At 41.3% G+C, this 14,705-nt stretch overlaps 1 protein-coding gene and 1 long non-coding RNA gene across 2 annotated transcripts in view; one reads left to right on the forward strand and one right to left on the reverse strand.

Annotated features, from left to right (window-relative positions):
- Positions 1 to 14,705, forward strand: part of SCFD2 (sec1 family domain containing 2) — a 299,733-nt gene that overhangs the window by 76,866 nt on the left and 208,162 nt on the right. The window contains exon 4 of the mRNA XM_053258322.1: positions 13,514 to 13,689. Coding sequence (XP_053114297.1) covers positions 13,514 to 13,689 — 176 coding nt within the window. The remainder of the gene's footprint in view (positions 1 to 13,513; positions 13,690 to 14,705) is intronic.
- Positions 6,279 to 14,705, reverse strand: part of LOC128328391 (uncharacterized) — a 41,380-nt gene continuing 32,953 nt past the window's right edge. Inside the window, exon 3 of the long non-coding RNA XR_008309182.1 lies at positions 6,279 to 6,713. This is a non-coding gene — a long non-coding RNA (uncharacterized LOC128328391). The remainder of the gene's footprint in view (positions 6,714 to 14,705) is intronic.

Raw genomic sequence — 14,705 nt, forward strand, 5'->3', positions numbered from 1 at the left:
TTTCCTTTCTGTTTGTATATGCCTTGGAACAGTTTATTTGAAAAACGCAATTCCTTTACTCCCCAAAATTAGTATTCCAAGCTACTGCTTATTTCTCATCTATTTTAGGGATTTCTGAGTACCCCTCTACAATGCCAGCAGTGTTGTTATTTCTCTTTAACATTAGTTTAGATAGCATTTAGGCTGTGCCTCTGTGCCATTTTTAATGTTATCTAAAATGGGTCCCCTGAATGCTATCTGCCTGAAATTTGGCAGTAATGGTCTCTTGGCAAGGTCCTAGAATGCCTGTAAACTTTATTGGCTGGAAATTGTGAAGTTAGCGGGCAGAAGTGGAGGTAATTCCTCTACTGAAACCAATGGAGAATGAATGAATCAGTGAATAAAAATGTATGAGTTTGTATGACACCAGTGCAGTTTCCATGAAACACACACAGACACAAGCCAGATATTTAGATTTTAAAAAAAAGAAATACAGGAACTCAAGGTGTGTTGTCCGTCCCGTCCCCCGGACACCTTTAGTGAGTGATAAAGGTATTGGTGGTGGTAGGTACTGAAGGCAGTACCAAATGTTGTATGAAGTCTAATACCATAAATACACATTTGGACAGGGCATAGCCACTATTGGGCGACTGGGTTCCAAGAACCTAGGCTGCTGCCCCACAGGGGCTGCACCTTGTGGCCCTGACATGCCCCCCGCATCTGACATCAGACGTGGGGGGGGGGCTGGTTTAGCTCCCGAGCGGGGCGGCACGGCCCCATTCAGGAGTTAAATGGCCATCACTGCATTCAATTTTCACGGCCAGGAGCGGATCTTCCCTGTCTTAAAGGCAGGGAGAGCCGCTTCTGGCTGTGCTGCAAACGCAGCGCTGGCCCCGATCTAGCTCCCGAATGGGGCCACGCAGCCCCGTTTGGGAGTTAGATGGCCAGCGCTACGTTTGCAGTGCTGGCCTGAATCTAACTCCTGAACAGGGCCACGTGGCTCTGTTCAGGAGCCAGACCATGCCCCCCGTGTTTGACATCAGATGCGGAGGTGTGGCTAATCCCTGTGTCTGACATCAGATGTAGGGGGCTGGGCCATGGCAGCAGCTGGACACAGTCCACCGCTGGTTAGGCTCCACTACCGCATTTGGATTCCATGGTGTGTGAGAATTTAACAGTGCTGTGTAAATAACAATGACAAAAAAAACACTTCCATTTACAGCTGAACAAAAGCATGGATATTGGGAAGTTTGTTACAAAAACACAAAACCTGCTTAAATCAAGGGAGATAGTTCATTGGTCTTTAGATTACGTGTTAAGGCATTACACAGAGGAAGAAAGTTCGGTTTCTATTGGAAGAAGACAAAATTACTGCCTTATCCTCAAGTGGTGCCTTGTCGTCAGGGGGTGGGGGAATATTAGTCAACTGTTTGTAACCCATGGGTCTTACTCTGCCTGTTTTTGATACAGCTCCCCGCTGCAATAAAAGCATTGCTTGTGTGAGATTTTTAATCTTAATGTTTAGTGGTAGATGAAAATGTGGAACAGATATATAAATACTGTCATTAGATTACAAGTATGTACTGATAAAACTATAACGCTTATCAGATTTGTGTCCCTAGCTAATTCACTTTTCTCTTAGCTTTTTCTCTTGTTTATTTTTCCTTGTCCTCTTATCCTTATAAATCATTAAAAATTGGAAACAGAATACTGGTTAAAAATCCCATGCAGAGGCATTTACAAGGGTAATATGCTGGTAGTGTGTTATCTTTGCATATTAAATTATGGATGGCATATGGATATAGTACAATTTGGCTGACCTTACTGTTTTGTGTAACAAGGGAGTTCACTGACACTTTTTGTTTCTGTGTGTGTGTGTGTTGCTTTTTAGGATGATGTATCACTAATGTCAAACTGTTGTTGAAGACAGAAAACTCAAATACTTAAATGTGAATTTGTGGCCAAGTAAGTTTAAATGTATGGTCGCTGGTTTTTTGGTTTTTTAATAAAGATAATTCAAAAATAATTAAAAGAAAACAAGTGTGTTGATCTTGTCTGACAAAAAACTGATATTTATTAAATCTTCTTGTAATTCTGCTAGTATCTTAATTTGAAACCAGTATTTGCCTATAATTTAAGTAGGCAAAGTTTTAATGTTGCTTTTGTCCCATGTGTGAAACCACAAAGCTCCTTAATTTTTTAGTTGTCATCCCAATGATTGTTGAGTATTTCCATCTTGCTGCAGAGTAGTATATGATGTCAAGGCATGATTCAGGTTATACAGTATAGGGATGTGCAGAACCCGTTCACTTACAAACCAGACTGCTGCAAACTGGGCTGGTTCAAGTGATTTAATCCTGAACCAGTTCATTGAACCGCCTGTCCCAGCTGATTGGTTCGACTGAACCGGTTTGCTTTGGCACAGTTCAGTTCGAATTCGAACCAAATTCGTACCAAACCACGCCAGTCTGCAATTCCCAATACTGCAATTCCACTTGAGATACATGGAAGAGGTAGATAGAAATATCATTGTATGTGTTTATTATTTTATATATCCTGCTTTTCAGCCGACACTGGCACCTGAAGCAGCTTTGAAAGCCACAAAAAGATACAATATATTAGGGATATTTTGAGGTGTTTTATGGCAGCTTCTTTTCATCTCTGGCAATTGATGATATTGTCCAGGCTCACCTCTCTACAGGGAGGGAGCAGAAGATGGACTCAGGGTCTGGTTCATGGTAATAGACAGAAAACCCATCCCAAGATATTTACTTTGTAAGGAATAGAAGAGTTGGCTGTTTAAATGTACAAAAGTTATGGCTTATCGAAAAATGCCAGTCTTGCAAGCAACTGCTGAAGCGTTTATGGGGTGGCAACCTCAATGCACTCTTCTTTGGAGCCCAGTATTTACCTTGATGATACTGGTAGAGATGTGCATGAATCGTGATTCTAAGCATGATTCACAGCACATTTCTGCCACCTTTAAAATGGAGGAGAGCAGGTGCATACCTGCTCCTCCACTGCTCACCGCCACTTCGTATATCAGCGGTGCTCTCACGTGATGGCGAGCGGTGGAGGACCAGGTATACACCTGCTCTCTGTCTTAAAGGTGCCAGGGCTGTGCTGTAAATCATGCTTAGAATCATAATTAGTGCACATCCTTAGATATTAGTGCAAGATTTTAGATACCACCTTCCTGCATCATAACATATCCAGTTGAACAATGTTTCATGGGACTGATACCAGGTCACGCTACATATATTGGAATATGTGTGCATGCCTCTACTAACTTGCATTACTACAGTTAATACACAGAGTGACCCTGAACAAATTCCAAAATAAATGGTTCTGGTACAATTTTATTTAGCACCTCATAACTTTATGAATATACAATGGATTTTCATCAAACCAGGAAGATAACCTCCCTGCAATTTCCCTGAATTTTTGATGGGAGGTAAATCGGCAAAAGAAGAAACTGCAGATACATGGGACAAAAATGTGATTTCAAACAAGCGAACACTTCAAGGGAAAAATCTTTAAACTCTTGAATATCAGGCAATTCTTATTCAGTCTTGTTTTAATTTTGGCTACCTTGGAGCACTCACCCATGTAGAGAGTCATTTCATAAAGTTGGGACAAATTCTGTTGGATGACATCCAGCAGAGTTAGGAGGGTGGAGCAAGAGCTCTGCATTCACAGTGAGGGTTGCTCTGAGCTCAGCCAAAGGCTTGAGCAGAGCACAAGTACAAGGGGAGGGGGGAGTGATTTTTGCTTCTCTCCCCTCTTTTCAAAAATGCTCTTGGGCTTCCAGGAATATGTCCCAAAGAATATATGTGCAACCCTCAAGGATATATTCTTGGAAGCCAAAGAGCATATTTGGATGAAGGGGAGAGTAGCGAAAAGTGCTCCCCATCCCTCTGTGTTCATGGTGTGTTGCTCAACAAGCCTTTGGCTGAGTTTGGAACAGTCCTAGCTATGAGGGCACAGCTCCTGCTTTGCCCTCCTAATGCTGCACTGGATTCACTCACTGATTTTATAATAGTTAGTGTGTTCAGGCAGTATCAACTACTACAGCAACTTTCCTGCAGATAGTTCATTGATTTCTACTGGAAAGAAGCAATGCTCATTTGTAATCATTATCGTGTATTTCAGTCTTCATATTCTATACCTATGTTATTTTAACCTCTGGCATGACTCCCCACACCTTGCCTTCCTCCTCCAGTATAATTGCACAAATGAATTGTCTTTACCACACAAGTAATTTGGTTATTGCCAGTGATAAACTACTAGATGATCCACTAAAATGGGTCATTTTAGAGAGTAAATGAGAGTAAAATACTCTCTTTCTGGTAGAGAGCTGATAGAATGTAAGATTCTTTCTAGAAAAAGAAACTGAGCTATGAATCATTCTGTTCAAATCTCGAGGCAGCTATGAACTCACTAGGTGACCTTAGAGAAGCCACTCAAGCTGAAACTAAATCTGGATAAGACAGAAGTACTCCTAGTCAGGAGGCCCATTAATCAAGGACTGAGTTGTTTCCCAGCTCTAGTTATTGAAAGAGCAGGTTTGCTCCTCAACCCAACCTTATTCCTCAGTCTTTGGAGGTATACTTGCCCAGCTTTGGCTGGTGTGCCAGCTGCACCCATTTCCAACACAGATGGACCTAGCTACAGTTATCTGTGCCCTTATCACCTCTTATTTTAATTACTGCAACACATGTGGGTGTGCCCTTGAAGACTTTTTGGAAAATTCAGCTGGTGCAGAATGCTTGACAAATTTGGGGTGTTCTGATCATATCTTGCCACTACTGTAGCAGTTTCACCGGTTACAGTGTTTTTCTGGTCACAATTCAAGGTTCAGATTTTGACCCTTAGAGTCTTTTACAGTTTAGGGCCAAATTATGCAAAGACTGCCTCTCCCACTTGAATGTGCCCCCCAGATCTTTTAGAGAGGCTGTGTTGTGTGTCTTGCCACCTTCTGAAGTTTGATTGATAGGAATGCATGAGCAACCCTCCGTGGTTTTCTGGAACTCCCAGCTACCTGATTGTCAGGTGACACCTTCCCCGACAATTTTTTAAAATAATCTGAAGATGTTTCTATTTCAGCAAGCCTTCCCCAATACCCTCTGAATGTTGGTCTTTGCTAGTTTCTCCCTTTTGGCTTTTTTTGCTGCTTTATGTTCTTTGTATGATTATGTTCTTATTATTGCTGTTTCTATTCTGCTTTTATTGTGTAGCTGCATTCTTATTTTTTTATAACTACATTGCATTTGCAGAAAAAGGTTTGGATATACCTTTTAAAATAAAACAAGGAACCACATTGTTGATTCTGTCATTTGGAAGATGGGGAGCCTCTGTAGTTGAGCACTAACAAAAGCTGACCTGAGTTTAACATTGTAAATACTTGGCAAACTTGTATCCCCAGGAAAGAGGCCACTTATTCAGTTCCTCGAAGTTTATTCTCTTCTTAATTGGTCCCTGAAGAGGTCATTAACTAGATGTGAAACTCAAAATGAAATGACTACTATTCAAACATTATTTCAATATTGCTGAACTTTCCCTTTTGACACCTCGCTCATTCATAAAGCCTGGAGAACCAAAGCCTCCTTCGGGATAGTGATTTTTAACAACATGACATTTTTAGCACTAATCAATTGGAAATGCTTTAAAGGGGCTTGGGACAGATTTATGGAGAACAGGTCTAGCAATGGCTACTAGTCTGGTGGCTACCTCCAGCCTAAGAGGCAAGATGCCTCTACCAGTTGCAGGGGATACCAGTTGCAGGGGAGCAGCAGCAGGAGAGGGGGCATGCCCTCACCTCTTCCTTGTGGGCTTCTCAGAGGCATCTGGTGGGCCATTGTGTGAAATAGAATGCTGGACTAGATTGGCCTTGGGCCTGATCCTGCAGGGCTGTCCTTATGTTCATATTAGCTTGGAACCTAAAGTTTCCTTTTGATGATGATGCTGGTCCTACAGGAAAGTCAAGGTTATCATAGTGCCTTAACTTAAAGGCAGCTTTTCATGAGATGCTTTGGTACAGTTACCTGAGTCAGACCATTCAGGTATATTGTGTCAAAAGAACAAATAATGCATGTATGTTTCAGATACAGCTTTTAAAATGCATTGTATCAAAACCACAGGATCAGGCTGTCATTTTTATTTTTAGTTCTTTGAAGTAAAAAAAAATCATTTGAAACACATACAGTATGTGCTTTTTACACTTGATGAAGTCTGTGTGTGTATTTTATGTTTGGGACTTTGTAAAGGAGTACAAAGTATTTTGTGAGAAACATCACTTAAATAAGATTAATAGAAGTATATATGGGAATTTTACCTTTCACACACATGCACACACCCCCCCCCCCGAAGAGATTCTTATTTGTGCAAATCTCATTGTGCCCTGGTATGAATGGAAAGAAGAGTGGCAGAAGAAAGGAGTGAGAATTGAATAAAGTGAGGACATAATGTACATTTTCACAAAATGGAGAATAGTGACAAGGAGAATAAGGAAGCTGTGTGGATGAGCAGTGAAGAATGTCAAATTATGTTACAGTAAATGATACAGCAGATACATATTGCTATCAACCTTCCTTTTCAGGCAGGCTGTAAATACTTGCTGTTGGCAGTTTTTCGGGACTAATCAGGCTTCTTGGTTTCACTAGGCCTGGAGCTGGGTTATAAGCTGAACGACAGCATTGTTGAATATTGCACCAACAAAGGCCAACAATTACATCCTATGAGAGAACAAGTTGTTCTAGTAAGAACTAATCAGCCTACTTTCCTTTTACTGTCTCTACATCTGGACTAAATTTGGTACAGATCGAGGTCCACAAGTTAGATCTCTTGCACCTCAAATGTTCATGCGTCCGCCATCTTGGATTGGGGTGGATGACATCATTACAAACTATACCACTGAGGTGTCCCTATGTGTCCCTACAATTGTACCCAATTTGGTTCATATTGGTCCAGGCGTTGCGAAGTTGATGTGGGGGGATACCCACATGGACGGATGCACACACACACATACACACACACACACACACACACACACACTACCAGGTGATCTCATAAGCCTACTGGAAAGTAGGTAAAAACAGAGGTCATGAGGGCCCTCTCCAGTGAACACAAATTACTGCAGTATACAAAATATCACAGATGGACTTCCCTTCTAATGTGGTAGCTTTTGTTTTATAAAATCATAAGTTATTTTACACTTTCTTCATGAACCCCCAAATGCACCTATGTTGAGTATTATGCAAATTTATTTAAATTTATTTGTTTAGGTAAACTTATTTGATTATTTGAATGATCTGATTTGGCAGATAATCAACTAAACTTATTTAATTGGTTGTTAGCCTGAATTAATACATCATAATGTTCTCCTTTAACCTAAATACCCCTTCTCTTTCTGATGTGTTCAATGTTGTAATGTGGCTGTACAGTCTAATTGTCTGTCTCATACCCAGAGGCGTATCTAGGGAAAATAGCGCCTAGGGCAAGCACTGAAATTGCGCCCCCTGTCCAAACATCCGACAGCCATCTTTCAGATAACTTAACCATAATATCAGCTGAAAAATACAAGGCAAGCTTGTTAATCTTTTAATCTTTCAAAAACTGTTTAGCATTGGATGTAGCTGGACCAAAAATGCTGGAAAACTACAAATTTCAGTATGCTGGGGCTCATGAAATATCCAAATACTATGTGGAGGTGTACTTGGAAAACTAAACAGAAGTGCCTGTCTAATTCTCTACTATGCATTGTAGTATCACTATTACGTAAGTTTTAAAAATAAATGGAGAGTTTGACTTTTCCCAGATACTCTGAAAATAATTAAAGGATATGCAGAGTAAACTGTGCCACTGCCTGGAATATATTCTAGTCTTTCAGAAAGACAGTTAAAATGAGAGAAAGAGAGCAAGAAACTCCCAGTGGGGCTTAATACTAAGGATTTCACACTGATTCAAAGACAAACTCACCATTAATAGCCATATTATTAAGACATCACATTTAACTCATTTATCACAAGAAGCAAAATAAGAGCAAATGAATACAATCCTAGCTCATAAGCTTCAGCTCAGTATTCACAAGCCCTGATTCTCAGTACATAGTGCCAAACTGAATATGTGTACAGTGATTTATATTATATTGAATTAAAAATAATACCTGTAGTCCCTTTTGGGGGCTTCCTAAAGGCTGGGGGGGGGTCTGCAAAGGTTCCCTTCTCACTGCTGGCTTCTAGGGCCTTGCAGGGACCATTTGAGCATGTGCGGTGGCCATTTTTAAAAATAACTTTAAAAAAATGGCCACTGAAAACAAGGTGGCCACCACACATGCTCAAATGGCCTCTGCGAGTCCTGGCATGGCCTAGGGCCTCACAGAGGCCATTTGAGCATGCATGGTGGCCATTTTTTTTTTGGTGGCCATTTTTAATTTTTTTTTTAATTTTCAAAAATGGCGCCCTCCCTTCAAGTGGTGCCCAGGGCACATGCCCTGCCTGCCCCACCCTAGTTACGCCCCTGCTCATACCCCTACATATTCTTTATATCTGGTGTGTTGAAGTAGCAAAGAGACCCAGAAAAGCTTCCAGGGAACCAATGGGTTGGAAAACCCCTTCCTTAAATAAGATAGAATAATGATATTCAGAATACTGATTGTGGTTATTTTGTTAGTTCAATGAAGACAATGCTGACCGTATTGCAAAGGGAAAAGACAAATGGTGTATTTAGATTCATTTCTTTAAAAACATGTGGAATCTTGAAATAAAATGTTTTGAGGGAAAGGAAAGAAGGTGTGAGCCCTTGTAATTCTGTTCATTATTTATTATTTTATGAAATCATTAAATTTAGAATAAGCTGCTATATATCGCATCACTGCTAAGGGTAAAAAAGCACTCTTTGCAAAGCAATCATGAGTTGACATTTTCAAATCACCATGTAAATCTGCCTGACACAGCTTTAAAGGAAATAAATCATGACTTGAAATTCCAGTGTTTAGTCTGAAAACATATATGGCTGTGGTTGCTTTTTTAGCCTTTGTGGGCTAAGGGTAGAACTCTTTTGTCAGCTTTTAGCCATACTAAAGTGCTGTCAGTTGAGATATGTGATACTTTGCTGACTTTTTTTGGCCTTGGATGTTTAGCAGTGTATTTTCTTGAAAGAACTTTTGACAATATTCTGTAGGTGTAGCATTCAGCCTCATTTAGCATAATTGTGAGGCAGAGGCAATCTCAAGTTGATCTTTCAGAACTGAAGCATACATGCGGGGAGAGAATCACCAAGGAAATCTAACACAGACACTTTGAATTTCAGAAGAGGAAACTTCTCCAAAATGAGGAGTATGGTGAAAAGAAAGTTGAAAAGGAAAATCAGGAGAGTCACTTCGCTCCAGAGTGCATGGAGTTTACTCAAAACCACAATACTAGAAGCCCAGTTAGATTGTATACCCAAAAGGAGGAAAGGTACCACTAAGTCCAGGAGGATGCCAGCATGGAAACAGGTAAAGTCAAGGAAGCCATAAAAGGGAAGAAGACTTCTTTCCGAAATTGGAAGGCCTGTCCAAATGAGGAGAACAGAAAGGAGCACAAACTCTGACAAAAGAAATGCAAGGTGACAATAGGGAAGGCAAAAACGAGTTTGAGGAACATTTAGCCAAAAGCATCAAGGGGAATAACAAAAACTTCTTTAAATACATCAGAAGCAGGAAACCTGCCAGGGAGGTACTGTAGTTGGACCTTTGGATAATGAGGGAGTGAAAGGGATTATTAAGGAGGATATGGAGGTTGTAGAGAAGCTAAATGAGTTGTTTGCGTCTGTCTTCGTGGCAGAGGATACTGAGCATATACCTGTTCCTGAACCAGGCTTTTTAGGGATGGAGGCTAAAGAACTGAGTTAGATAGCAGTGACAAGAGATGATGTTCTAAACTGTCTGGAAAAACTGGAAACTAGCACATCGCCAGGGCCAGACGGCATCTATCCTAGAGTCCTCAAAGAACTCACATGTGAAATTGCCGGCCTCCTTGCTAAAATATATAACTTATCCCTGCAATCAGGCTCTGTACTGGTAGACTGGAAAGTAGCAAATGTAACACCAATTTGCAAAAAGGGATCCAGGGGTGATCTGAGAAATTACAGGCCAGATAGCTTAACATCCGTTCCAGGCAAATTGATGGAAAGCATCCTCAAGGATAAAATTGTAAAGCACATAGATGAACAGGCCCTGCTGGGAGAGAACCAGCATGGCTTCTGCAAAGGTAAATCTTGCCTCACAAACCTTTTGGAGTTCTTTGAGAGTGTCAACAAGTGTGTGGATAAGGGTGATCCAGTTGACATTGTATACCTGTGATATGCTATGCAAACCAAAGTGATTCCATTTTGTTTCCGGGACTCCATTTTAGCTTAGTTAGAAATATTCCTGTTAGTAAGAGGCTTGAACTTTCCAAGACATGTAGGGGCCCCCGCTTTTGCATTCCTGAATGTATATAGCTTTCACACTCCCTTTGTTCTAATAACAAGGAACCGGTCCTTCGGCCTTGAACATAAGGGATGAGCCGAGAGGCCATCTCGAATGTAATTCAAATGTAACAAGCTGGTGCTAGAATTCTACCAGGGATAAACAAAAGACAGGAGCAGGATCATAAATGCTAGTTGGGCCTGGATCTTCTCTATTGGCCTTTCTACGTGTTATCTTTCTAGTATCAAATGGCAGAGAGGGTTGGGGGAGAAATGCTAATGTTGGGGTATAAATGCTTGTAACAAACAAAGGACTTGGCTCTCGATTTGGGTTCGCCCCGATAGCCTTGATTTCTTCAGAAATAAACTTTCAAAGCTTTTCCTCTGTGTGTGTGTGATTGGCATTTAACAACACCCAGACAAAGAACCTGTTTTTGGTATATCACCTGGACTTCCAAAAAGCTTTCAGCGAAGTACCTCATCAAAGACTCCTGAGGAAACTTAGCAGTTATGGGATAAGGGGACAAGTACATATGTGGATTGCTAACTGGTTGAAGGACAGGAAACAGAGGGTAGTTATAAATGGGAGTTTTCACAATAGAGGGAAGTAAGAAGTGGGGTCCCCCAGGGATCTGTACTGGGACCGGTGCTTTTTAATTTACTCATAAATGATTTAGAAGCAGGGGTAAGCAGTGAGGTGCCAAATTTGCAGATGATACCAAACTCTTTCAGGTAGTGAAATCCAAAACGGATTGTTAGGAGCTCCAAAAGGATCTCTCCAAACTGGGTGAGGGGGTGACAAAATGGCAAATGCGCTTTAATGTTGGCAAGTGTAAAGTGATGCACACTGGGACAAAAAACCTCAACTTCAAGTATATGTTGATGGGATCTGAGATGTCGGTGACTAACCAGGAGAGGGATCTTGGGGTCATGGTGGGCAGCTCGTTGAAAGTGTTGATTTAATGTGCGGCAGCTGTGAAAAAGGCCAGTTGCATGCTGGGGATCATTAGGAAGGGGTCTGAAAATAAAATTGCTAATATTATAATGCCTTATACAAAACTATGGTGCAGCCACACCTGGAGTACTGTGTACAATTCTGGTCACCACATCTAAAAAAAGGACATTGTAGAACTGGAAAAGGTGCAGAAGAGGGCAACCAAGATGATCAGGGGCCTAGAGCACCTCTCTTATGATGCAAGGCTACAACGCCTGAGGCTATTTAGTTTAGAAAAACAGGCAACTGTGGGGAGACATGATAGAGGTCTATAAAATCATGCATGGTGTGGAGAAAGTGGAGAGAGAAATTCTTCTCCCTCTCACATAACACTAGAACCAGGGGTCATCCCATGAAATCGATTGCCGGGAAATTTAGGACCAGCAAACGGAAAATCCCGTTCGTGTACACCCCTAATCTTCAGATGTCTGAAGCGTTGTTACATAGGAGGAGAAGCGTTCTTTGTAGCTCTTGAGGGCATGACTAGAACCAACTTGTCAGCAAGCATATCATGGAAGAGTTTGTCAAATTAGACTGGCATGACTTATTGACAAATCCATGCTGGCTTCTGCTAATCACCAGATTCTTTTCTAAGTGTCCACAGGCTGCTTAATAATCTGATGTAGTATTTTGCCAGGTATCAATCTCAAGCTGACTGGTCCGTAGTTTCTTGGCTTCTCCTTTCCCCCTTTTCAAAGGTAGGGACAAAATTTGGTTTTCTCCAGTCTTCCAGCACTTCACCCATTCTGCAGGAGCCCTCAAAAATTACAGAAGGTGGTTATGAGACCACAAGTTCCTTCAGTAATTCAGTACAAGTTCCATCAGTACCTGGGGTTGTCATTCTTTTGGACTTGTAGTCCTAACTTACTTAAGGTAGGTAGGTGTTCTCTTACAATCTCTTTACCACAGGAGCAGCTGGTGAGCGCAGCTCCGGGGTGGGGGGCAGGTGGCGAGAGGCGCCTTTAAGGAATACTAAGCAGGTGCTTACCAGCGTGTAAGCAGCACTGCAAGCTGCCATACTCCGCTCACAATCCTGCGCGCGGCAGTGGCGCTCCACCCAGCTTTTGTCACAAATGCTGTGTAGAGACCAAGGGGACGCCGTGGCTGCACCAGATGCCCGGTGGAGCGCTACTGCCCCACGCGGGATTGCAGGTGCTGCTTACACGCTGGTAAGCACCTGCTTAGTGTTCCTTAAAGGTGCCTCGCCACCAGCCCCAGTGCTGCCCTCTCTGGCTGCTCCTGCTTTACCTATCTTGAGGCACATTTCCGTCCTTTCTTCATTTGTGCATCTATTGCCTGGTTGGGCCACATTTGCCTTGTGGGAGAAAACAGGTGCAAAATAGGTGTTAAGGCCTTCTCTCTGTCACCAGATACCATTGCACCATCTACTCCAAGTAACACACCTACCGCTTCTTTGGCCTTCCCCTTACTTTAGACATATCTGTGAAGCCCCTCCTTGGTGGTGGTTTTTGACATCTCTTGTAAGCCTTTGCTCACTTTGAACCTTAGCTTTCCTGGTACTCTCCCTACAGGTTTAGGTCACTCTTTTGTACTCTTCCTTGATTATATGTCCCTCCTTCAATTTCCCGTTTGTATCATTTTTGCTTCTCCACTATTCAGAGTGTTCTCTGAGCATCCACACTGGTTTCTTGAGATGTCTCCCATATTTCCTTCCTTTGGGAATTGTTTGTGATGTATTCATTACCTTGGTTTCTGGTTCAAAGTCCTGTAGAAGCATGGCCTCAATAACATTTTTATTTTCTTTTTCGCAGACATTGACTATAATTATTAAAAAGAGTGTGGGGGGGAGGGTTAAGAATGTGCTGATTTCGTAGCCTTGTGTTTGCTGTATGCTGTGCATGTCGATAACCATATGTTCAGTATCCAGAGTTACTAGATGCCTTGATTGTTGTACAGATGGCAAAAGATAGTTGGCATAATATGGAAACATGCCTTGTACTGAATTATTGGAAAACTTCTTGTCCAGATATGTTGCATAAGTATTGTTGGCCATTAGTAACATTTTATGTGTTCATCTATCTGCACACTGCTAAGAAATGGTTGTAATATGGAATTTGATTTCTCTCACAGGTAGAGTCACTCCTGAACAGCTCAGCTCATATATCCAGCTTTTCAAAAAGAAACGTGAAGCTGTTGAAAACCATTGTGGGCTTCTCCAGATTGCACTGGCCACCGTTCAGGCACTAAAACACCCTCAAAATACCAAGTGGGACAACTTCTTAGCCTTTGAAAGACTACTTGTGCAGGTACAGTCTAATATATTATTACTTGTACTCTACTTTAAAGGCTGCCCATTGAACTCAGTTGGGAGTTAAGCATGTGTTTAAAGATCTCCCATTAACATCGGCAATACTGAGGTTGCAAATATATACATTCTTACTTAGAAACAAGTCCCATTGCACATAGTGAGGCTTACTTCCAAGTAAACATGCATAGTTTTGGGCTGTTAAAAGTGTCTGGCTTTGGTTGGATCATGCCATGTGTGTGTGTTCTGCCAGTTTTGATTTTGTTTTAATTAAAATCAGACTACAGGTTTAACACTGTGTGGAAGGTCCAATGAAAAAGCAAAAGCGGTATGTTGCACTAATTGAAGAACAATGCAGAAGGAGGAAAAGGGCAGAAGGCAGGCATATACTTTTAAATGTACATTTTGCTTCTTGTTACCAAGCACTCTCTTAATCATACCCATCCCTGGATTATACCCATTGCCTTCAGACCATATTCTTAAGAGGTTAAGAATTTGAGCCAAAGCTGTCTTTCTTCTCCAGTGTTATAATTATTTCCTAAGTACACGGTCATTTTCTGCAATTAAATGACAATAACTTTGGATTACATGATCCATAATGCTTGCAATTCTCTGTGTTTTGAAGTAAGGCACATAACCCTATTTTAAGCATGTAGAAAGGAGGTATTTTCCTAGGTACGTATGGACCTAGGGGAAAAACAAATCTTATAGTTTCTTCTGAATATACTGAAGTTTGTCTGCATTGAATGGTGCATAAGTTATGCCCAAATTCAAGATGCCTCTTTTCTACAAAGTGCCATACTTTGCTTCATGCTAGCATTATGACCTGATGATTTTGATATGTTTCTTCCTCTGCTTTATCAGGTTTTTGTACGGTATGGCAAATCAATCATGCTACTCATTTGGCTACCTTGTATATATGGAAGTGTTTTTAATATGATGGTCATGGATCTATAATTTACATATTTGCTCTGGATTATTTTTGGTATGTACAAGCTACAAATACAGTATCTATCT

Source organism: Hemicordylus capensis, chromosome 5 (assembly GCF_027244095.1).
Source record: "Hemicordylus capensis ecotype Gifberg chromosome 5, rHemCap1.1.pri, whole genome shotgun sequence".
In the NCBI taxonomy this organism is placed as follows: Eukaryota; Metazoa; Chordata; class Lepidosauria; order Squamata; family Cordylidae; genus Hemicordylus; species Hemicordylus capensis.